The sequence below is a fragment of the Sceloporus occidentalis genome, unplaced genomic scaffold (assembly GCF_023333645.1).
Source record: "Sceloporus occidentalis isolate IW3139 unplaced genomic scaffold, rSceOcc1.0.p SCAF_1, whole genome shotgun sequence".
NCBI classification, from domain to species: domain Eukaryota; kingdom Metazoa; phylum Chordata; class Lepidosauria; order Squamata; family Phrynosomatidae; genus Sceloporus; species Sceloporus occidentalis.
In genome coordinates this window covers 130,687,766-130,706,295 of record NW_028316981.1, presented here as the reverse complement: position 1 = coordinate 130,706,295, position 18,530 = coordinate 130,687,766, and the positions used below count along the sequence as shown (strand labels likewise).

The following is an 18,530-nucleotide window of genomic DNA, read 5'->3' as shown; positions in this document are numbered from 1 at the left end:
CTGCCTATGTATAGGAAACACAACATGACTGAGGGAATACTTCTATGTTAACTTCTCCCTTACACGCTTTGTGCTTAGGCAAAGCTGCCTTGAGTCCCTGTACTGGGAGGAAGGCGGGGTATACATAAACATAATAATAATAATTTTACTGCTCCAGATAGGGAAGCAACCAAATATGCTGTCCATATCCGATTCATTCAGAAAGAGCTATGCCAAGAACCCAGGATTTCTGCACTATATCTTGGTTTGACAGACATCTGTTTTTAATTGCTGATGAAACTGAAGACTAGAGACTTCATAGACACAGTTTCTTAGTACAGTGGTACCCCGGGATATGAATTGATCGCGTTACGAAATTTCCGGGGTACGAAAAAGTTAGATTGGAAAAAACTGTTCCGGGTTACGAACTATTTTTCGGGTTACGAAATTCATTTCGGCGCGTTTCGGCGCGAAATTCAAATGCGAAGCGCGGCTAGCGGCTTTCCAGCGCTAACGGAAAGCCTTTTCGGGTTGCGAAATGTATCGGGTTACGAACGGAGCCGCGGAACGAATTAATTTCGTAACCCGAGGTAGCACTGTACTATGGCACTCAACATTTATGACATAGCAATATGGGGACAAGTAAGGACCTTCCATTCATACCAGCAGAATCTTCTCAATAATTTTACTCTGTTAGAGCACTTCATAACTTCAGTTTATCATCATGCTTATACCAGGGAGTATACAGTGGGCCCTTGTTATGTGCTGGGATTTGGTTCCAGAACTCCCAGTGGATACTAAAATTCGTGGATGCTCAAATCCCATTAAATACAACAGCATAGCAGTAAAATGGCTCCCCTTACATAAAATGGCAAAATCAATGTTTGCTTTTTGGAATTTATACATTTTAAAAATACTTTCAAACTGTAGATACTTGAATCCATTGCTTAAAAAATCTGTGGATACAGAGGGCGGACTGTATTAGTCTTCTGCAGATAAACTCTGTTAGGCACCAGCCATTTCTTAACATTACTTATTGAAACTAATGACCATAGGGCTGTTTACTAAGATAAGGGAAGTAAGTGAAATCTATTTGGCCATTATACACACTGATAGTTAGGATATGGAGTGAGTAAAGTCTACCATTCAGAGGGCACATATAATCTGGTTGGAATAGGAATGCTCACAAATATTGTAATTATATGATGGGCTTTGGAGATGCCAGGCAAGATGAGGATACCATCTTTCTTTCTAGTTCTTATATCTTTCCACTCACATTGTTGGAATAAATAATTAGCATTATATGGCACTGAGAAGATATGCATATCCATTCAAAACTCACTCCAAGGTGGGGATTTTCAGAACTTGTACATTACAGCAGATAGTCATGTGTAAAAATACTTGGAGAAAAGTTACACCAAAGTGAAGAGTGAATGATATTAAAAAGCCAAGATTCTGGCACACCTATAACCCACATCCACACCAATTCTTTTAGACATCAGGCTGTCTTTAAGAATGGCAGAGACCAGCACAGGGACCAGCACAGTGTGTGTGTGGCAAGCAAGTGCCATGCACCCTGAGCAGTGCCCACTTATTCCTTCTAGAAAGCTCCTAAGAGAATGTCACAAGAAAATACTTTAAAAAGCAATGTTAGATTAGCCAGCTTACATTTTATTATGGTACTTACCAGCAGCTGGCCCATGCTTGTCAACCAGCGTATCGGAAAGATGTTTAACTCGTAAATCATGCTCATGACCTAGCGGGATGTCAGCAGGCATAACAGAAGGAGTGGTTTATCCAGGACCATCACAGCATGAGTGCTTGTCATTTCAGGTTTTATTGGCTTGTCAGACAGTTATAAACATTTTCCTGGCAACCCAATCTACCACCCTTTCTTTGGAGATCATAATAGTAGTAGCAGTTTCAAGTAGGATAAATATTTGATATAAAGCATGGCTGATAGTAAAAAGCACGTGCAAACATATGTTCCCTCTAAAAAGAGAAAGTGACATCAGGAATTTAAGAGTTACAACTTGGTCACCTTTGAAAGGGCTACTACCTTTAGAAATAAAGAGGACAAGGACAGAATATGGAAAGAAAGGTCATCAAGCTTACTGCAGAGCTTCTGTTAGCCAATCAAACTGCACATTGGTTAACTTAAATTTTTAAATGGCCCGCAGCTCTTCAGAGCTATGTAAAAGAGCTGTCTTCAAAATCAGATGCTGTTTACCAATCTATTAGAGTGCCACTGAAGGCATATATATCGACAGTAGAGCTAAGGACTAACAGAACCCCTGAAAGAGGGAAGAAAATCTCAAACCCAAATCAAAATCAAAGCGTGAAAGTGAGAGAGGTGATTACCTTCCATAGGAATGAGGTTAGAGGCCCCCTTTTTCCCATCTAGACACTGCTGAGAATACTGTTTCAGAAGGTTCTGAGCCTTACGGATGGTGCCTGTCACCAGAGCCACAGGAAAGAGAAAGAGACCTTGGAAATGAATGAGAGAAACAAAACACAAAGCAGCCCTCCACCAGTGCCTTATCAAGCAGACCTAGCATGGGACTGCTAGCCCGCAGTGAGAATGCTCTGTAGACATAAACACACCAAGGAAAGCCCAGTGGTCTGCCCTTTTTAATGTTGTCAACTGATTCCCCTTGAGTGCCTGAAGAACACTAGCAATCTTCATTTGATTTCAAATGCTGCCAAAGCTACTAAAATCCTCTATTTCAACTATGCATTTAAGGTCTCCAGATAAGCAAATACAAAACATGAACTAACTACAGCAGCAACATTTCAACCAAAAGATATTACGGAAATAGGTGCATGCTATTTCCTCTCTTTTTTTCAAAAAGATGAAGGCATTGACAGTTAAGCAATTCTAAAAACTGAAAATGTAATGAAAAATCACACATTATACTGGTTGCACTGATATTGTTTTAATTCTACTTTGATGTTGTTTGATTTGGTCTTTTAGAGACTATATATCACCTTCAACCCAGTTGTCAAGAAGGTTTACATCACACACACACACACACACACACAGAGAGAGAGAGAGAGAGAGAGAGAGAGAGAGAGAGAAAACCATCTCAACATCTGTGTTGACAGGTGATATAGAAAGTACCATAAGGAAATACATACATTTCACAGCTGAAATAAAGGCCAGTGTTGCATATGAGAGCTGCAGCATGAGCCATGACAAAACAACTGCTGTGTAGCATGATTTCCAAGCAGGCTCCTTTGTAACTCTGTTCATCATCACAAGTCCTGCCTACCAAGTGAAGTTAGGCAGGCAGGCACAAGGCCCAGTCCCTGATAGTGCTTCCTCTGTGGAATGCCTTCCCCATCTTAGTTCCATAATCTTGTTAAAATATGGTTATCTGGGAGAGCTTCTAAGGGAGGCTGACAAGGCTTTATGCTACTTCTGTGGAATTTCATTCCCTGTTATATTATGTTCTTTTGATACACTCCATTTTCTATCTTAATTTTACTCCCACACACATAGAATTGTGTGGTGTTTGTTGTTTTATTATCTTGACATTCACTTTCAATCTTGTAAGAATGGCAAGACCTATGTTTTAAAAACAACCAAAAATATCCAAAAGCAGCAATGACTTGCCATAGGCAGAGTGCATGTTATGGTCCCATCCTGGTGGTTAACATCTGCTGAAATCTGTAATCATAACCATAGGATGAGATCTGCTTGTTCCATGTGACTGCCAATTACAAATAAATAAAAGAGAGACCTTGCTATGCAAAAGGACTCCCCCGCCCCCCCTTCCTGGCCATCTTTCAAAACTACACTAGATATGGGCAGTGATTTTCAGAATTTTAATGGAGACAGGAAAGAGTACAGAAATTCTTTAGAACATTAAAGGAGAAATTGGTCTGGAGAATCACAGAGCGGGATCCAGCCTGCCATATGAGAAGGCAGCCACATACAGAACCTAAAATCTCTGATTAATCCTTTATCAGTTTAACTGAAAACACACATTTAAGCCATAATCTTAAAGACTAGAAATGTGTTCTTCCAAAGGAAATAATAGCTAAGGCCTTATGATTTTGCTGTGCCTGCTGGATTCCACAGTGGAGGTGCACCCTCAATGGCCACATGAGGCATCTATATGCTAATAATGGGAAGAGATGACCACAGAAATAATTACAGACAGTGTGTTATTTCTGAGCATTCTCACTATGGATAGATTAAGATTCTACTAGCTACATTAAAGCATAGAGAAAGCTCTATCCTTAGAGAACAGCGTAAGCGCCCATGAAAGCCAAAGGCAATAGAAGCTACGCGCACTGCACAGCCCATCTCTGTTGCCACCCCCGTCCAACAGTCAACAGGAAAGAAGAACAAAAAAGGTCAAGGTATTCCTCTTCCCCACCCTAGTGGTCTGTATTTCTGGACAAGCGCACATCTGTTACACTGCAAAAATAGTTGTTGCTTTTTTAAAAAGACAAAATTAAACTGTAGCTGAAGCAGGATGCTGCAACTAAGAAACACTGAAAAAAGCACAAAAGAGAAAGTGTTAAAATCTCAGTTCAGAAACAAACTTGTTTTACTTGAGAAAATATTAGTGAACATGCAACAAAGCAAACAATAAAGTCAGAAACACACACAAGCCCCAGGCATTGGTTTTTACATCCAATATTCAATCACTGTAGACACGGCCAAGGAAAAGAAATACATGGGAAAGGCACAGAGCATTGTGTGATCTTTTTAATGAGGTGAGAGCGGATAAACTATCCTGGTTTTGTAAAATACTTCACTAAGAACATCTTATACTTTTGCTCAAAAAGAATAATAGAGACCAGCCTCAACATCTAGACGTTCTTGGCATTGCAGCCTTACATGCACTACTGCTGATTAGAAAAATGTCACTACAGTGTAAACCATTAGACTAGCTATCATGGTACAAATGTTGCAGTTGTTTTGTTATGTAACTAAACAGTTACTGAACAGGTCACTGCTGCCGAGGATCACTTTGCTATTAGTACAAAGAACATCTGGAAGTAGTGGAATGCACTGGAAGCAGTGGAAGACAATGCACCTTCTCACGTGAACTACAGGTAGCAAATCAATAGAATGGAAAGACATAAAAGAGTGACCACAAACTACCTGCACCACTGTGCAAAGAATAAGGTTGTATTATTTGACAAATATCAACAGATGGTAGAACAGAGTGAAGGATATACCTTCCCTTTAGTGTTTACTTAGTTAAGATATTTAGTATAGAATCTATGCAGAGCTCATACCTCATCAAATTACATTATGTGAGCTTTCGAAGTTTCACTGGCTTCTTCATCAGGCAAAGATATAAAAATCATACATGAGAAAACAAATGACGCTGCTAGAGTTATATGCCTATGTTTTGTCTCAGATGTTATAACATCTGATCTGTTGTCTCAGATGTTGTCAGTTAAGATGATATGGAGGGATCTCAATACAGGCAGAGGCCACTTGACCATGTGGGGACCAGGGACGTAGCCAGGATGTTGGGAAGGGGGGTCCAGACACAGATGTTTATCACACTATACTCTTAACGAGCCATGATTCCAGTGTGACTCGTCTAGCTGCCTCCTGCTGCATTCTGGGATTGGCAGTTTTAAGGAGGGGTATTTAGAATTCTCAGGCAGATGCCTGAGAATTCTAAATACCCCTCCTTAAAACTGCAAATCCCAGAATGCAGCAGGAGGCAGCTAGACGAGTCACACTGGAATCATGGCTCGTTAAGAGTATAGTGTGATAAACCTCTAGGTGCCACCATTTTGAGAGGCTAAGAGCCTCCCCCCCCAGACACAAAAAAAGGGTTGAGCATTTACCTCAGAATGGCACCACTTTAGCTTCCGTCATGGTTCCGTGCTATGGAATCTTGGGATTTGTAGTTTTGAGGAGCTGTTTAGCCATCTCTGTCAGGTGCCGCAACAAACTACAAATCCCAGCATTCCACGACATGGAGCCAAGGGCAGTTAAAGTGGCATCAAACTGGATTATTTTTTCAGTGCAGATGCAAACTGAGTCCTTCCTCTGAAGGTGTTTACATCAGATAAATTCAGGTCGATAAAGCAAAGTGTAGCTGCTCAAGCAATGAGCGGCAGCCACTCTGTTCATGCTCTGAGACACCCTGTTCATGTTTTGAGACATTGCATTCCAACTTCTGAGCTGAGCTAAGAACCCAGACTGCATCCACACAACATTTCATTCCCACTTCCAAGAGGGATTTTTAATTCCAAGACATACACACACACACACACACACACAATTTTTAATTCCAAGACTCATCTATCTATCTATCTATCTATCTATCTATCTATCATAATTTTTAATTCCAAGACATTATACGTTCCTTTCTTTTTATAAAAAACAAACCCCTTTAAGAGAATCCTGTTTTGGGAGAAAGGCAGGATATAAAATCAATCAATAAAAAATTATAGTGCAATAGTCCATCAGTGCATGGCTTGCATTATAAGACTTTATAACATTAAAACGTTATACATTTAAAAACAATTAAAATCACAGTAGGCTCAGAGTGCTATAGAATCATGGAATCATAGAGTTGGAAGAGACCGCAAGGACCATCCAGTCCAACCCCATTCTGCCATGCAGGAACTCTCAATCAAAGCACCCCCAACTAATTATGTAATTTACATTGTACATTGTAGAAAGACATACTTTAGATTAAGGCTATGGAAAATCACCACCTTGAGTCCATATATTGGGAGAAAGGCAGGATATAATAAAATAATAATAATAATAACAACAACAATATCTGGGTATTGTAGTTTTGTGAGACATTTAGCCTTCTTTGTCAGAGAGCTCTGGTGCCACAACATACTACAAATGCCAGGATTTTCCATAGCATTAAAGTGGTGTCAAACTGGATTATTTCTGCAGTTTGCAGCCTTATTAGACTGCAGTTCCCAGCAGTCTGTGGTGCTGCTGGATGATGGGACCTGCAGTCTAGCATTGCCTGGAACAGGGCCATGGACTCCATAGCCCCGATTCATTCTCTGGCAGAATTTGGGGGAAACCCCTTTAAAAAGGTGAAAATAAGAAAAATAAAAAGTAAAACCCAGAGGTCTGCCAATGGACCTTGCTTCCAAGGCAGGAGGGCAGAGAGGCCCAGACTTTTGCAGCAGACCTTTCATTGGTGATCCACTGAGATTGAATCCTTACGTTAATTAATTAATCCTAGAATCCTAGAGTTGGAAGAGACCCCAAAGGCCATCCAGTCCAACCCCATTCTGCCATGCAGGAACTCTCCATCAAAGCATCCCCATTGACATGCTGAAAAGGGGCCAGCTAAGTGTATTTTATTTTATTTGTCTTTTTAAAAAGAGAAAAAACAAGGCTGGAAGGAAGCGTCTTGCTTTTTTGCATCACAGACCCTCCTCTTTGTTGTTGTTGTTGCAAAAATCCAGAAATGACTGTTTTTGAAAACCTGAGTTCATTATCAGAAGAAATGTACAGAGTAGAGTCCGAGTCTCCTTTATCTGGACTTCTGAATCTGAATTATTCCAAAATCCAAAACTGACCATGAGAGCATCTGGTCTGACCCCAAGAAAAGGAAACCTGGGAATCCTGAAGGTTTAGAGAAATTACTGAATTATTGAATTATACAAGGAATAGTGGTCTCAGGATTTTGCTGAAGCTCAGTGTACACAAGCACAAAATTATTTTTAAAATATTGTGTATTAAATTACCTTCAGCCTATGTCTATGAGATGCATATGAAACATACATGGATTTAATGCTTGGACTTGGGTCCATCTCCCATTATACATATATAAATATACCAAACTCTGAAAAACTCCAAAATCCAAAATACATCTAGACCTCAGCATTTTGTGTAAGGGATATTATTATTATTATTATTATTATTATTATTATTATTTTACTATATTGTAAATGGATATAACTGCTGAAAGGAAAGTCAGAAGTCACCTTTTTTTTTTAAATACTTCCTTTTAAAGCCTTCCTTCCTTTTTCTTTCTTCCTTCCTTCCTTCCTCTCCTTTCTCTTCCTTCCTTCCTTTTCCTTCCTTTCTTTAGTTCGCCCCCCCTCCCGTCCTATCATTCTTCCTTCCTGTCTTCCTTCCCTTCTTATTCCTCCTCCTCCTCCCTTTCCTCCCCCCAGGAAGGGAGACTTTTTTCTGGCAAAAGCGAGGAGGAGGCGGAGGAGGAGTGGAAGGACTCAGATGGAGAGGAAACAAAAGGGAAGGGAAAGAGGGACCCCCGCCCACTCCCCCTCCCTTCCTCCCTCCCTCTGGGCCTCCCTGCTCCCTCCCTGGCTGCGACTTCTGTCTTTCCCCTTTTCCCTCACCATCCAAGTCCTCCATGCTTTTGATGGAGGGGAGGAGGAGGAGGAAGGAGCTTGAATGTCCCCAAGCCTGAAGGGGGGGGTCTGGACCCCAGAACCCCCCCCCCCGGCTACGTCCCTGTGGGGACCAAAGAAGAAGAGTAATGAAAGAGAGGTAATAAAATTTCCATTAGCAACAGAGAAGTAACAGCTTGGATCTCTAGGGAAGTTATTTTTCTGTTGCTAATGGTGTTGAAATTTTATTACCTGTTTTATTGTCTTTTGTCAAAGGAGGATGGCTCTGCCTGCACCGAGATCCCTCCATCTGGGTATCTGAGACAAAATGTACGTCTCTGACTCTATCAGTGTCATTTTTCTTCTCATGTATAATTTTTAACATCTTTACTTGATGAAGAAGCCAGTGTAGATTTGAAAGCTTGCATGATGTATTTTGGGCATTTTGGTTGGCCAATAAAGGTATCATCATTTTGTGGAGTTTGTATTTTGTTGGATTTTCCTGCATGGCCAACATGGCTACTACTCCTGAATATGCTTCCTAAACAAATGAAGTTCCTTAACTAGGCCTATATAAAATAAATGTCATAATCATGTGAAATATATATTGAGAATATTTACAGCAGTGCTATAAATACTCAGCTTCCTTTACCATGGACAGCTTCAATTAAAATAAACATTTTGCAATAAATTAGGGGTCTAATCATTACATTAAGAAAACTTGATTGAGCTGTTTTTCAAGTGGTTATAAAGAATTAACAAACAGTTTCTACTCCACCTCACCATATTCTTAAAACTGTTTGATATGTGAATTTTTTAAAAATAATACCAGGACACAAGCAGAGCAGTGAGATGTATTGTTTTCCAAATTTTGAGGATTTTACTAAAGAACGCTTTTTAAAAACCCAAAACTGTTTCCTGCAAAGTCTAAGATCATTTTTTTTATATTTCTGTAACTACATAATGATTTCAAATTTCCTGAAACAAAATTGCCTATGCTGCTTTGTTTAACTTTGTTGTAAGGTATTATATAGAAAGCCACCTGCTTCTGAAAAACTGGAGTACAGCTGAAATTAGCACCCATCTTTGTGTTGTTAAAAATCAATATGAATTTAACTACTGTGTATGCAGCAGGCATCCGAATGAGCTATTCCCAGTGCAAGAATACAATGACAGTCCCCCATGCTCTCTACAGATAAGGACCCACAGGCCCAGCGTCTTCCTCCTATTTGCATAAGAACAATTAGGCATGTTTACCTCCAAGTGCAGCAAGTATATTAGTTCACTGCTACTGAAGAGCTAAGTACTTAGCATTCTAATTAGGTCTTGATGGATCCTAATGGAAGCCAAAAATTTCTTTGTTCTGGGTTTATTTCTTCCTATTAGGCACTTTTGAACCAAGTAGGACAGAATGGAGGTTACTAATGAAGGCATCACATTCATGGTAGAAGCAGTGATCAGAGAGGGAGAATGGGCTGCTGCTTCCAAGTTTATGCAGCTGTCCTCAGAGCACTGTCTCCCAGCAAGCTGTCTGGAAGACACCAATACAAGGAATCATGTATGGTGGACTCTCTTATCCACCAGTACGATAGTGGACTTGAAGATACCTAGGCTACTTACGGCAAGCCCAGAAAGGGTAAGAGAACTCAAGAGTTCTTTCTTCAGGAAGAAATGTCTTTTCAGAATAGATCAGCAGAGAATTGTGTTATAATGGTCTTAACAGCTGTTATCATAAGAATTAACCCACAATAGAATTCCTCTTTCTTTGCTTGGGGCTCACATATCAGCTTTGTTCCTGGCAGGAAGCTAAAACACAATCTAGCCTTTTCAGCTCCATGGCTCCCACACTGAAAAGGTTCCTAGGAATCACTAATCATGATGCTTGTTTTTTCTTTGCATTAGAATGCATTGAAATGTTCCTTAAACAGGTGAATGCTAGAAACATTTTATTTGGAACACCAAAAGGGTCTGTGCTTGAACTTAGAGGCAGGGTGCAGAGGTATGGAAAAGAAATTAAAATACTGAATCTTCTTATATTAAAAAAAAGGTAAACTTCCCACCCTCACCCCCATGTCCATCTACCTTTTGGTGGGGATCATTTGTATATTTAAATACAGAACTTCTGGAATATTGCTCTCCCTCCATCTCTATATTTGTTTACTGAGATCTGAAGGTGATTTTACATGAGCTCACTCACTGAATGCAATTACATACCAGTAGGTATGTAGTAAAGTGGCCTGTTATTAAAACAAGGGCTGGGCAGATGGCTCCTTGTTCCTGGAAGGCCACATCCCTCTACTTAATTTAACAATCTTTTTATTCAATGTACCCCACATCATTTGAGGAATGCATGAGGCAGTTCCACCATGTTTTTTGTTTTGCCTTTCCCCCAGCTGTTTTGGGCTCCAGGGAGGTCTTTTTAAATTTAAAATCAAGGAACACAACCTAGAATCTTTAAAAACTGGCTAGGAGGATGAAAGAGAACATAGACTTGCCAAGCAATGGCAGAGAAAATGCAATAGTAGGTTTTTTCCCCCAAGACAGATAAAAAGACAAAAAAAAAAAAAAAAGAGATGATTACATTCCAACAAAAGAAACCAAAAGCGACAATTTTGACAGAGATGTTAGAACCTCTTGAGCTGCCTTTGAAAGCTGAATGGTTTCTGGGAAATACAACTGAGAAATTCCCTATCTGTCGAAGAATAATGAAGGCACAATTATCTGCCATTATTTTATACATTTTGGTTCATTGCAGGTTTATTTCAAACACATTCTGTTAATTCAGACTGTTCATCTACTAGATTTCAGCCTGATATACCAATTGAGACAGCTAGCAGGCTTAGTACATTCAGCCTGTGAGAAGTAATTGCTTCATTTTATTTGGCATTACAGGTGCTACAGGCAACTGGATTAGAGCACATCTGACAAAATTCTTTAACGGTGTGAATGAGGCTTGTTTGATTAAATTGCTCCTGTGCTCCACAAACCTGTAATGATTTAATGGCTTGGAAATGTCAAAGGCAGCCAGAGAGTGCTGAGTTCATAAATTCTACTGCCTTAAGGACCAGAAAAACTGGTGTCTGTCAGTCCAAACATCATTTTCAATTCTGAGCTTGGAAAAGCACAAGTGCCACTGGCTGAAAGGGAAAATCTTGAGCTCAGTAAGTGAAGCATTTATATCCAAGCTAGGATGGCCTGGTGTGGAAATACACAAAGATACACACCTGAACAGTGGAATTAGCTGATATTGAAAAATCTGGATCCAGCCTTTCCACCCTGTTTCTCAGTACTGGTCAGCTTTCAAGGAGAACTCCAGGACATGATAGCAATATTCTCTATACCTCCACAACATTATAAACCTCCATGGGCAGCAAACCCCTTGAAATATGCCAAGCACACCCTTTGCTAGCAGAAGTAACAGGCCTGCAATGGTATCTTAGCACAGAGACATTTAGAAGTTCTGTCAAGCTGCAGGAAGAACACATTTTAGCACACATTACCTGGGATGAGGACTGTCATTCACATAAGGATTATAAAAACAAAACAAAACACAAAACAATTAAAACATGTCAGTTCTGTGCCTTATGACTCAGTCTCTGGCTGTTCTACAAACTCAGCTTGCCTACCGTATTTTCCTCTCTATATAACAACATTTATAATTATTTATTTCATTCTGTAAATTAGTTCACTTTCCCTCCATTAATCGATGCAAAGCTGTAAATTCATTTCATAGGACAACACTGGCAAAGAATAACTGGCTTAAACATTACGTAAAGAGCTCTTGTAGCACTTTTGAGACTGACTGAAAGAAAGGCATTGGCAGCATGAGCTAAAGTCTACTTTCTCAGATGCATTTGGAAGGAAGTAGATTTTAGCCTACAAAAGCTCCTGCTGCCACCTTCTTTCTTTCAATTAGTCTCAAAGGTGCTACAAGATCTCTGTACATACTGATTCTATGGACTAACGTGGCTATATCTTTGAATTCTGTCTTAAACATTGCCTTTGAACACTGCCAAATGCTTACAATTTCTGTTCAGTTGATTACATTCTACATAGAATAAAAGAAAATCTCAGTCAAATATCATGATTTAGGAAAGAGGAGGATTCTAGAAAATTCTCACAGTGTTAGAATTGTTTACATAGGGGTGGAGAACAAGTGGCCTTTCACATCTTACACATCTAACTGCCATCACCCTGATTAGCCATGTTGACAGGGGTTTGCTGCTGTTACTGTTGTGTGCCTTCAAGCCATTTCTGACTAATGGCAACCTCTCATAGGGTTTTCTTGGCAAGATTTTTTCAGAGGGAGTTTGCCTTTGCCATCCTCTGAGGCTGAGAGAACGTGATATGCCCAAAGTCACCCAGTGGGTTTCCATAGCCAGCTGGAATTCAGTTCTTGGTCTCCCAGTGTCCTAGTCCAATGCTCAGACCACTACACCACACTGATCGGGGTTTAAGGGGGCCATAATCCAAAAACATCTAAAGTGTCACAGGTTCCTCACTCTTAGTTTAAATTAGAAGGCGATACTTTGCTCCTGGGTTCAGGGGCATTGTTCACCATTCTCCACATCTTGGTGGGCCGTCTAGAATCATACAATCATAGAAACATAGAGTTGGAAGAGACCACAAGGGCCATCCAGTCCAACCCCCTGCCATGCTGGAAATCTCAGTCACAGCATACCAGACAGATGGCCATCCAGCCTCTGTTTAAAAACTTCCAAGGAGGGAGACTCCACTACACTCCGAGGGAGTGTGTCCCACTGTCAAACAGCCCTTATTGTCAGGAAGTTCCTCCTAATGTTGAGGTGGAATCTATTTTTGTGCAGCTTGTATCCATTGTTCTGGGTCCTGTTCTCTGGAGCAGCAGAAAACAAGCTTGCACCCTCCTCAATATGACACCCCTTCAAATATTTAAACAGGGCTATCATATCACCTCTTAGCCTTCTCTTCTCCAGACTAAACATCCCCAGCTCCCTAAGTCGTTCCAACCTCTATAATGGAACAGCTCTGTTTGATCAGAGGATGAGTATGTATTTGGTGAAACCTTATTTTCTTTTTCTATCAAACTTAGGGGTTATTCAGATGGTGAAAATAATCCCAATAATGAGAGGGTTAAATCTGTGCTTTTCACATGGATTTCAAATATGTCCAATTAAGTTTGGGGAGCACCACAAAACCCACAAAACCCTAGATAATCTATCTTGGAGTTTTTTTCTGAGTTTTCCTGAAAGAGTTGTATTGTTGGCTGTATTAATAACTGATGTGGATAGACCCAGGATAAACCAGGATACAACTCTGCATATCTTGAACGTGTTTCACATATATCCACATCAAACTCACAGGGATGCGCATAGATACAGTACTGATAAAAAAAAAGTGTGAACAACAAATCGAGAATGCAGGAGACAGATTATTCACATAGTCATGTTGCAAAACAAAATGTGTGAATAACCCCTAAGTGAAAGAAGATGAAACATATGACATTTTAGCTTGCTTATATTTATGATGGAATCCCTTTGCCCTTGAGAAACTAACACACTCTTGCTGGGACTAATAGTTCATGGTATGCAATACAAAATCCTTCCTCCTGGACCCAAAGAGCCAAGATCTACAGCACTCCAGCATCTTGGTCAGAACAGCACAAGAAACTGCTCATGTGGCCACTAAGGCTAGTGAAACACATTAGAGTCTTAGGCTAGTAGTGGGTCCAGAAAATGAGAGATCTGTTGCCCATTGCTTCCTTTACACCATTTCATTTTGAGAAGGAAAGGAAAAGTTAGCCTGTGGTTTTTATGTAAGGGCTCCTCAAGGCTTCCTGGAAGTTTTTTTTTAAGCATCCTACTATAACTGAGACTTCTAAGGCATGATCAGATAACAAAAAACAAAGATCAACAAGCAGAGTGAAAACAAATTAAACTTCCAGGTCTTGAATTTCTAGGACCATAACAATGTAAACTGGTGCCTAAAATTCTGGACTCACCTGGTCTTTTGATGGGTTTTTTGGTTGGTGTGTCCTTCCTCTTGTTTTGAATGGCTGGGGAATAAGGGACCCCAGAGGAAGAGCTATTCTTCCGAAAATGTTCCTTCAGCCCTTTGATAGAGCGGTCCAACTGACTGGAACGGATCTGGAAGTAAACATTCATGAAGTCTAAAAAAGAAAAACACATAAAGAAAAACCTGAGTACTTAATTTTTTCCAGTGTATCTTTAACATGAATATGAATAATGGTTACATAACAGGGGGAAAAATAAAAAATTTAATTCAAAATTGGACAGCATTTATTGACTGGGCAAACAAATCATACCCTGAAACAGTATGACTCATACTTTTGATTTCCTCCACATTTTGTTTTGTGAGTTCAGGTAATTTTGATCTGGATTAACTGGAATAAAATAAATGTTATTTTAAAAGGAAAAGGAAATAGTTAGTACACCAAGATCCCATATCTGGAGCATTTTAAGTTTCAGTCACTTGAGTGTGAGACTTAGCAGACGACATTAGATTAGCAAAAATCCTGCTTATAAAAGCAAATCAAACATGTTTGAAAACTGTACTACTTGTTGATCACATCATGTGAGGCTGGGTATGTTTTAAGATTACTCCTGTAGTACAACTGGTATTTCTAAAGCAAAGTGTGGGGTCACTTCTTGACCTATGACAACTCCATTAAATTCATAGGGTTTGCTTGGGCAAGGAATACTCAGAGGTGGTTTGCCATTGCCTTCCTCTGAAATATAACCTACAGCATCTGGTATTCACTTGTTGTCTCCCATTCAAGTATTAACCAGGCTTTACTTACATGATCTGGTGGTTTTGGGAAACTGTTTATTGGCTAGAAAAAATATAGAATTCTTTCCATGGTACAAAAAGACGGACAGTTTGAATTTCAGCAGTACTCCCTGATTGCTTATACTTTTGAGTCTTCTGCACTTACTACAGTTGTGTCCTAATTCTCTGACTGACCGCTCTATAAAGCTCTCCCTAGAGGCTACGCTGGCGTAGGAAGTGGGTCTTGACTCTCTCTTTAGGTTTCCTCTCTGGACTCCTGCAGAAAGCTGCTTATCCTCACACAGACAGTTAAAACCTGCACCACAAGGAAAATGAAGGCAAATACAGTCACAAAACAGAAGCCCATAAGGCTCAATTCAATCTATAAAAGAGAGCTTTTGTAGATTAGGGGACAAATGATGTAGTTACTGGATTGCTACTTCAACATGACACTAATCATTGGCTGCATTTTCAAAGACAATTATAGAGCCATGGTACTATTTTCAAAATATGCGCTGACTGTGCAAGAACATAGATAAAGCTTATGTAGATTGAAGTTTGGAAAGGTTCCAGTGTAAGTCTATGAAGTCTTGTGACATCTAAAATTCTATAATTCTAGATGTCACAAGACTTCATAGACTTACACTTCAGTCATTCCAAACTACACATCCAGCATCATGAATATATTTACCAGTGATACTGTCCAAATGCTAGCTATACTGGTCTGCTGCAGCAAAATTAAAGGGTCATAATGTTTTTTAGGGCCAAAGCCTAATTCATCAAATGCGTCTGATGCATTAGGTCTACTCCACAAGAGCTTACACTACAATAAGGATGTCTCTGGCACTGCTTCCCTTTCCCCATGATAACAAACTGGGTCATTTTAGGAAAGGCTCTGATTTTGTCACTTGTTCTGAATTAAATAGAAATAACCCCCAAATAAAAAGAATACTCCAACATTTATTCATGAAACTGTCATATGCAAAATTACCTAATGTAGGTCTTGAATACATAATCCTTGGCACATAACATAGACTCTAGGGAGATTATCATACCAGCCCCTTTCTCGCTACAATCCTAAAAGCCAAAATCAGACAGCAAAATGCTGGTTTTGGAGCAGCCACCACCACCACGCTTCTTCCATTTGCATGACCAGGGTTGCTGCCAGCATCACGCTCCCTTCTTGTCTTCTCCCTCCCTTAATTGTTACCCAGCATGCCTTTAGTGTTGTTTTTTTAATCCAATTGTTCTTGTGCAATCGCAGAGCTCTGCAGCCACAATTTAAGCTTTTTTAAAAAAAAAATCAAAATTTTGAGACTTCAAAGATCCAAAATTGTGCCAAAAGGGGGGCAAGATTAAAAAGGGGAGGAAGGGACAGTGACAGCAGGTGATTGCCAATCACGCAGATGTCCCCAGAATGGATTTCCCTCCTGTGGCATTGCGCGATTGGCAATTCATTCACGGATTTCCCGTGAATGAAAAGGAACGGGGTAGGGGCAGGGCAGCTACGGGAGGTAAGTGGCATCATGTGATCAACATCACTGATGTTGCTTCCTTCCCATGAAAACTGTGGTTTAAAAGTTGTGTGTGAGAGAGAAGGAAGGAGTAGAGAATGGAAGGAGGTTGAGGAAGTTAGGGAGAAAGAAAGAAAGAAAGAAAGAGGAAAGCAAGTGAGAAAGAATGAAGGAGAATGAGAGACACAAAGAATAGGTTAAGTAAAACAAAGTGTGATGGTGTGAAGTAGGATTATTATTAACAATGATTCAGAAAGATATAATATGTTAACAGTAATATGTGAATGATCCATCCACTCTTAATTTAAGCCTCGTAGGAATCAATTGGAGGATTTAGATAGAACCTAAATTCCATTGATTTTAATAAGAGTTAAGGTCAACTAAAATTTCAGATTTAGTTGTAATGCAAGAAGTAATGTCATGTGCATCAACTAGGTTCACTCTTAGAAAAAAGGCTTCTGAGAAAACAATTTTATATTCTATAATTCTCTTCCTAGTTGACGGCTACCCTTGTTACACTGCAGGAGAAAGTAACTGCCCATAGTGGAACTTGCTCCACAAGTCAATTTCAGGTATCTGCTATATATTTCAGGGCAGGTAATCTTCATTTACAGGTTTGAGTTGATAACTGACTCCACATAGACAACAAAACCCTATGAAATATCTGGCTTTCCTAGGTTCTGAAGGGAAACACTTTTACTTAGGGGTCCCACAGAAATGAAGTATCCTTTACTGAAGATGTACTTGTCAGCCCAGAAACATCCTTACCCTTTTTGTGGTACTTTTCCCACTATGATAAACACAAACGTGGTAGTCATTCCCCCTGTCCCTCATCCACAGCCTTCCTACCTACTCTTTTACATATTCTCCTCCCCTTCACTACCAAGAATAAAAAAGTTTTCCTGAATGATGCCCCCTCCTCTACTCACTCCAAACTGGGCTTGAAGATACCATCAAGTGTTCCTGTTGCTTCGGTTGCTGGACTGCTGAAGACAGAGAAAGATAAGTACCTGGAGCCATTACAAAATGCAAGGTCTAGCAGGATACTCTGAAGCAGACAATGGACTCCTTCTGCTAGAGGCTGTGATTGTATTTACATATTTATTCCAAAGTAAGAGACAAATTGAGGAAAGCTTTCTTGATTTTTCAAGGGATCTCTGACAAACTCTGTACTCATCTCACCTTTGAATGATACAGGTAAATGAAATGGGTTGAAGTAATTTGGTAACATGTGAACTTATTTGTATGTTCATATTTTAATCCTTACTAGTGGTTGCATGCTTTTCAAATGAAAAATATTTTCACTCTATAATTTAAAGTGACACAGCATATTACATAAGTTGTTTAACAGAGACCAGTACTCTGGAATTCACAAAACAGTGATATTGTTATCAGATCCAACTAAAAAAGTACAAAATAGAAATCAATACTGGGGGGGGGGGGCTGTTGTAATAAGAAAAACAGCCATAAGTATAGGGAATTGAAAGTGGGGCAAGAAGAAGTAGACAAAGGTTCACTTCTCTGTTCTAGAGTCCCTTCTTCAAAAACTGCCTTTCTTTTGGAAAAATAAAGAAGTCTGCAATGCAAGTTTTCATTAAATAGTTAGCTTCTAATGAGGTCTAGTGCTTTTATTCTTCTTACCAGGCAGGTCACTGTTCTTCTGAAGATAAGAAATAGAGCCGTAATGGCGAACCTATGGTACGCATGCCAGAGATGGCACGCAACTCCATTTCTCCCGGCACGTGGTGGGGAGAGGAAGAATAAGAGGCACGTGCCCGTTCCTCCTCCTTCCCAACCCTTCCTGGCCTCCAGTTGCTTCTCGGGGGCAGCTAGAGGCCCAGAATGGAGGAGGGAAGGAGGAAGAAGAGATAAGTGTCTGTTCCTTTTCTTCTCCCTTGCCCCCCCCCCCCCGGGCCTTCAGCTGTCTCTGGAGAGGCAGCTGAAGGCTTAGGAAGG

General features: G+C 40.0%; 1 protein-coding gene across 17 annotated transcripts in view; it reads right to left on the bottom strand.

The window, feature by feature from the left end:
- The window catches only part of EXOC7 (exocyst complex component 7), a 52,308-nt gene that overhangs the window by 20,285 nt on the left and 13,493 nt on the right, over window positions 1–18,530 (bottom strand). For 3 of the 17 annotated variants that reach the window (XM_089535553.1, XM_089535466.1, XM_089535495.1), the window contains exons 6-10: window positions 17,504–17,560; window positions 15,227–15,376; window positions 14,273–14,440; window positions 2,341–2,466; window positions 1,667–1,735 (exon numbers count right to left, since the gene is read on the bottom strand). In XM_089535553.1, coding sequence (XP_089391679.1) covers window positions 1,667–1,735; window positions 2,341–2,466; window positions 14,273–14,440; window positions 15,227–15,376; window positions 17,504–17,560 — 570 coding nt within the window. Of the gene's footprint in view, window positions 1–1,666; window positions 1,736–2,340; window positions 2,467–11,792; window positions 11,805–14,272; window positions 14,441–15,226; window positions 15,377–17,503; window positions 17,561–18,530 lie in introns of all 17 variants that reach the window. The other 14 variants (XM_089535561.1, XM_089535569.1, XM_089535579.1 and 11 more) reach the window with 11 other exon arrangements.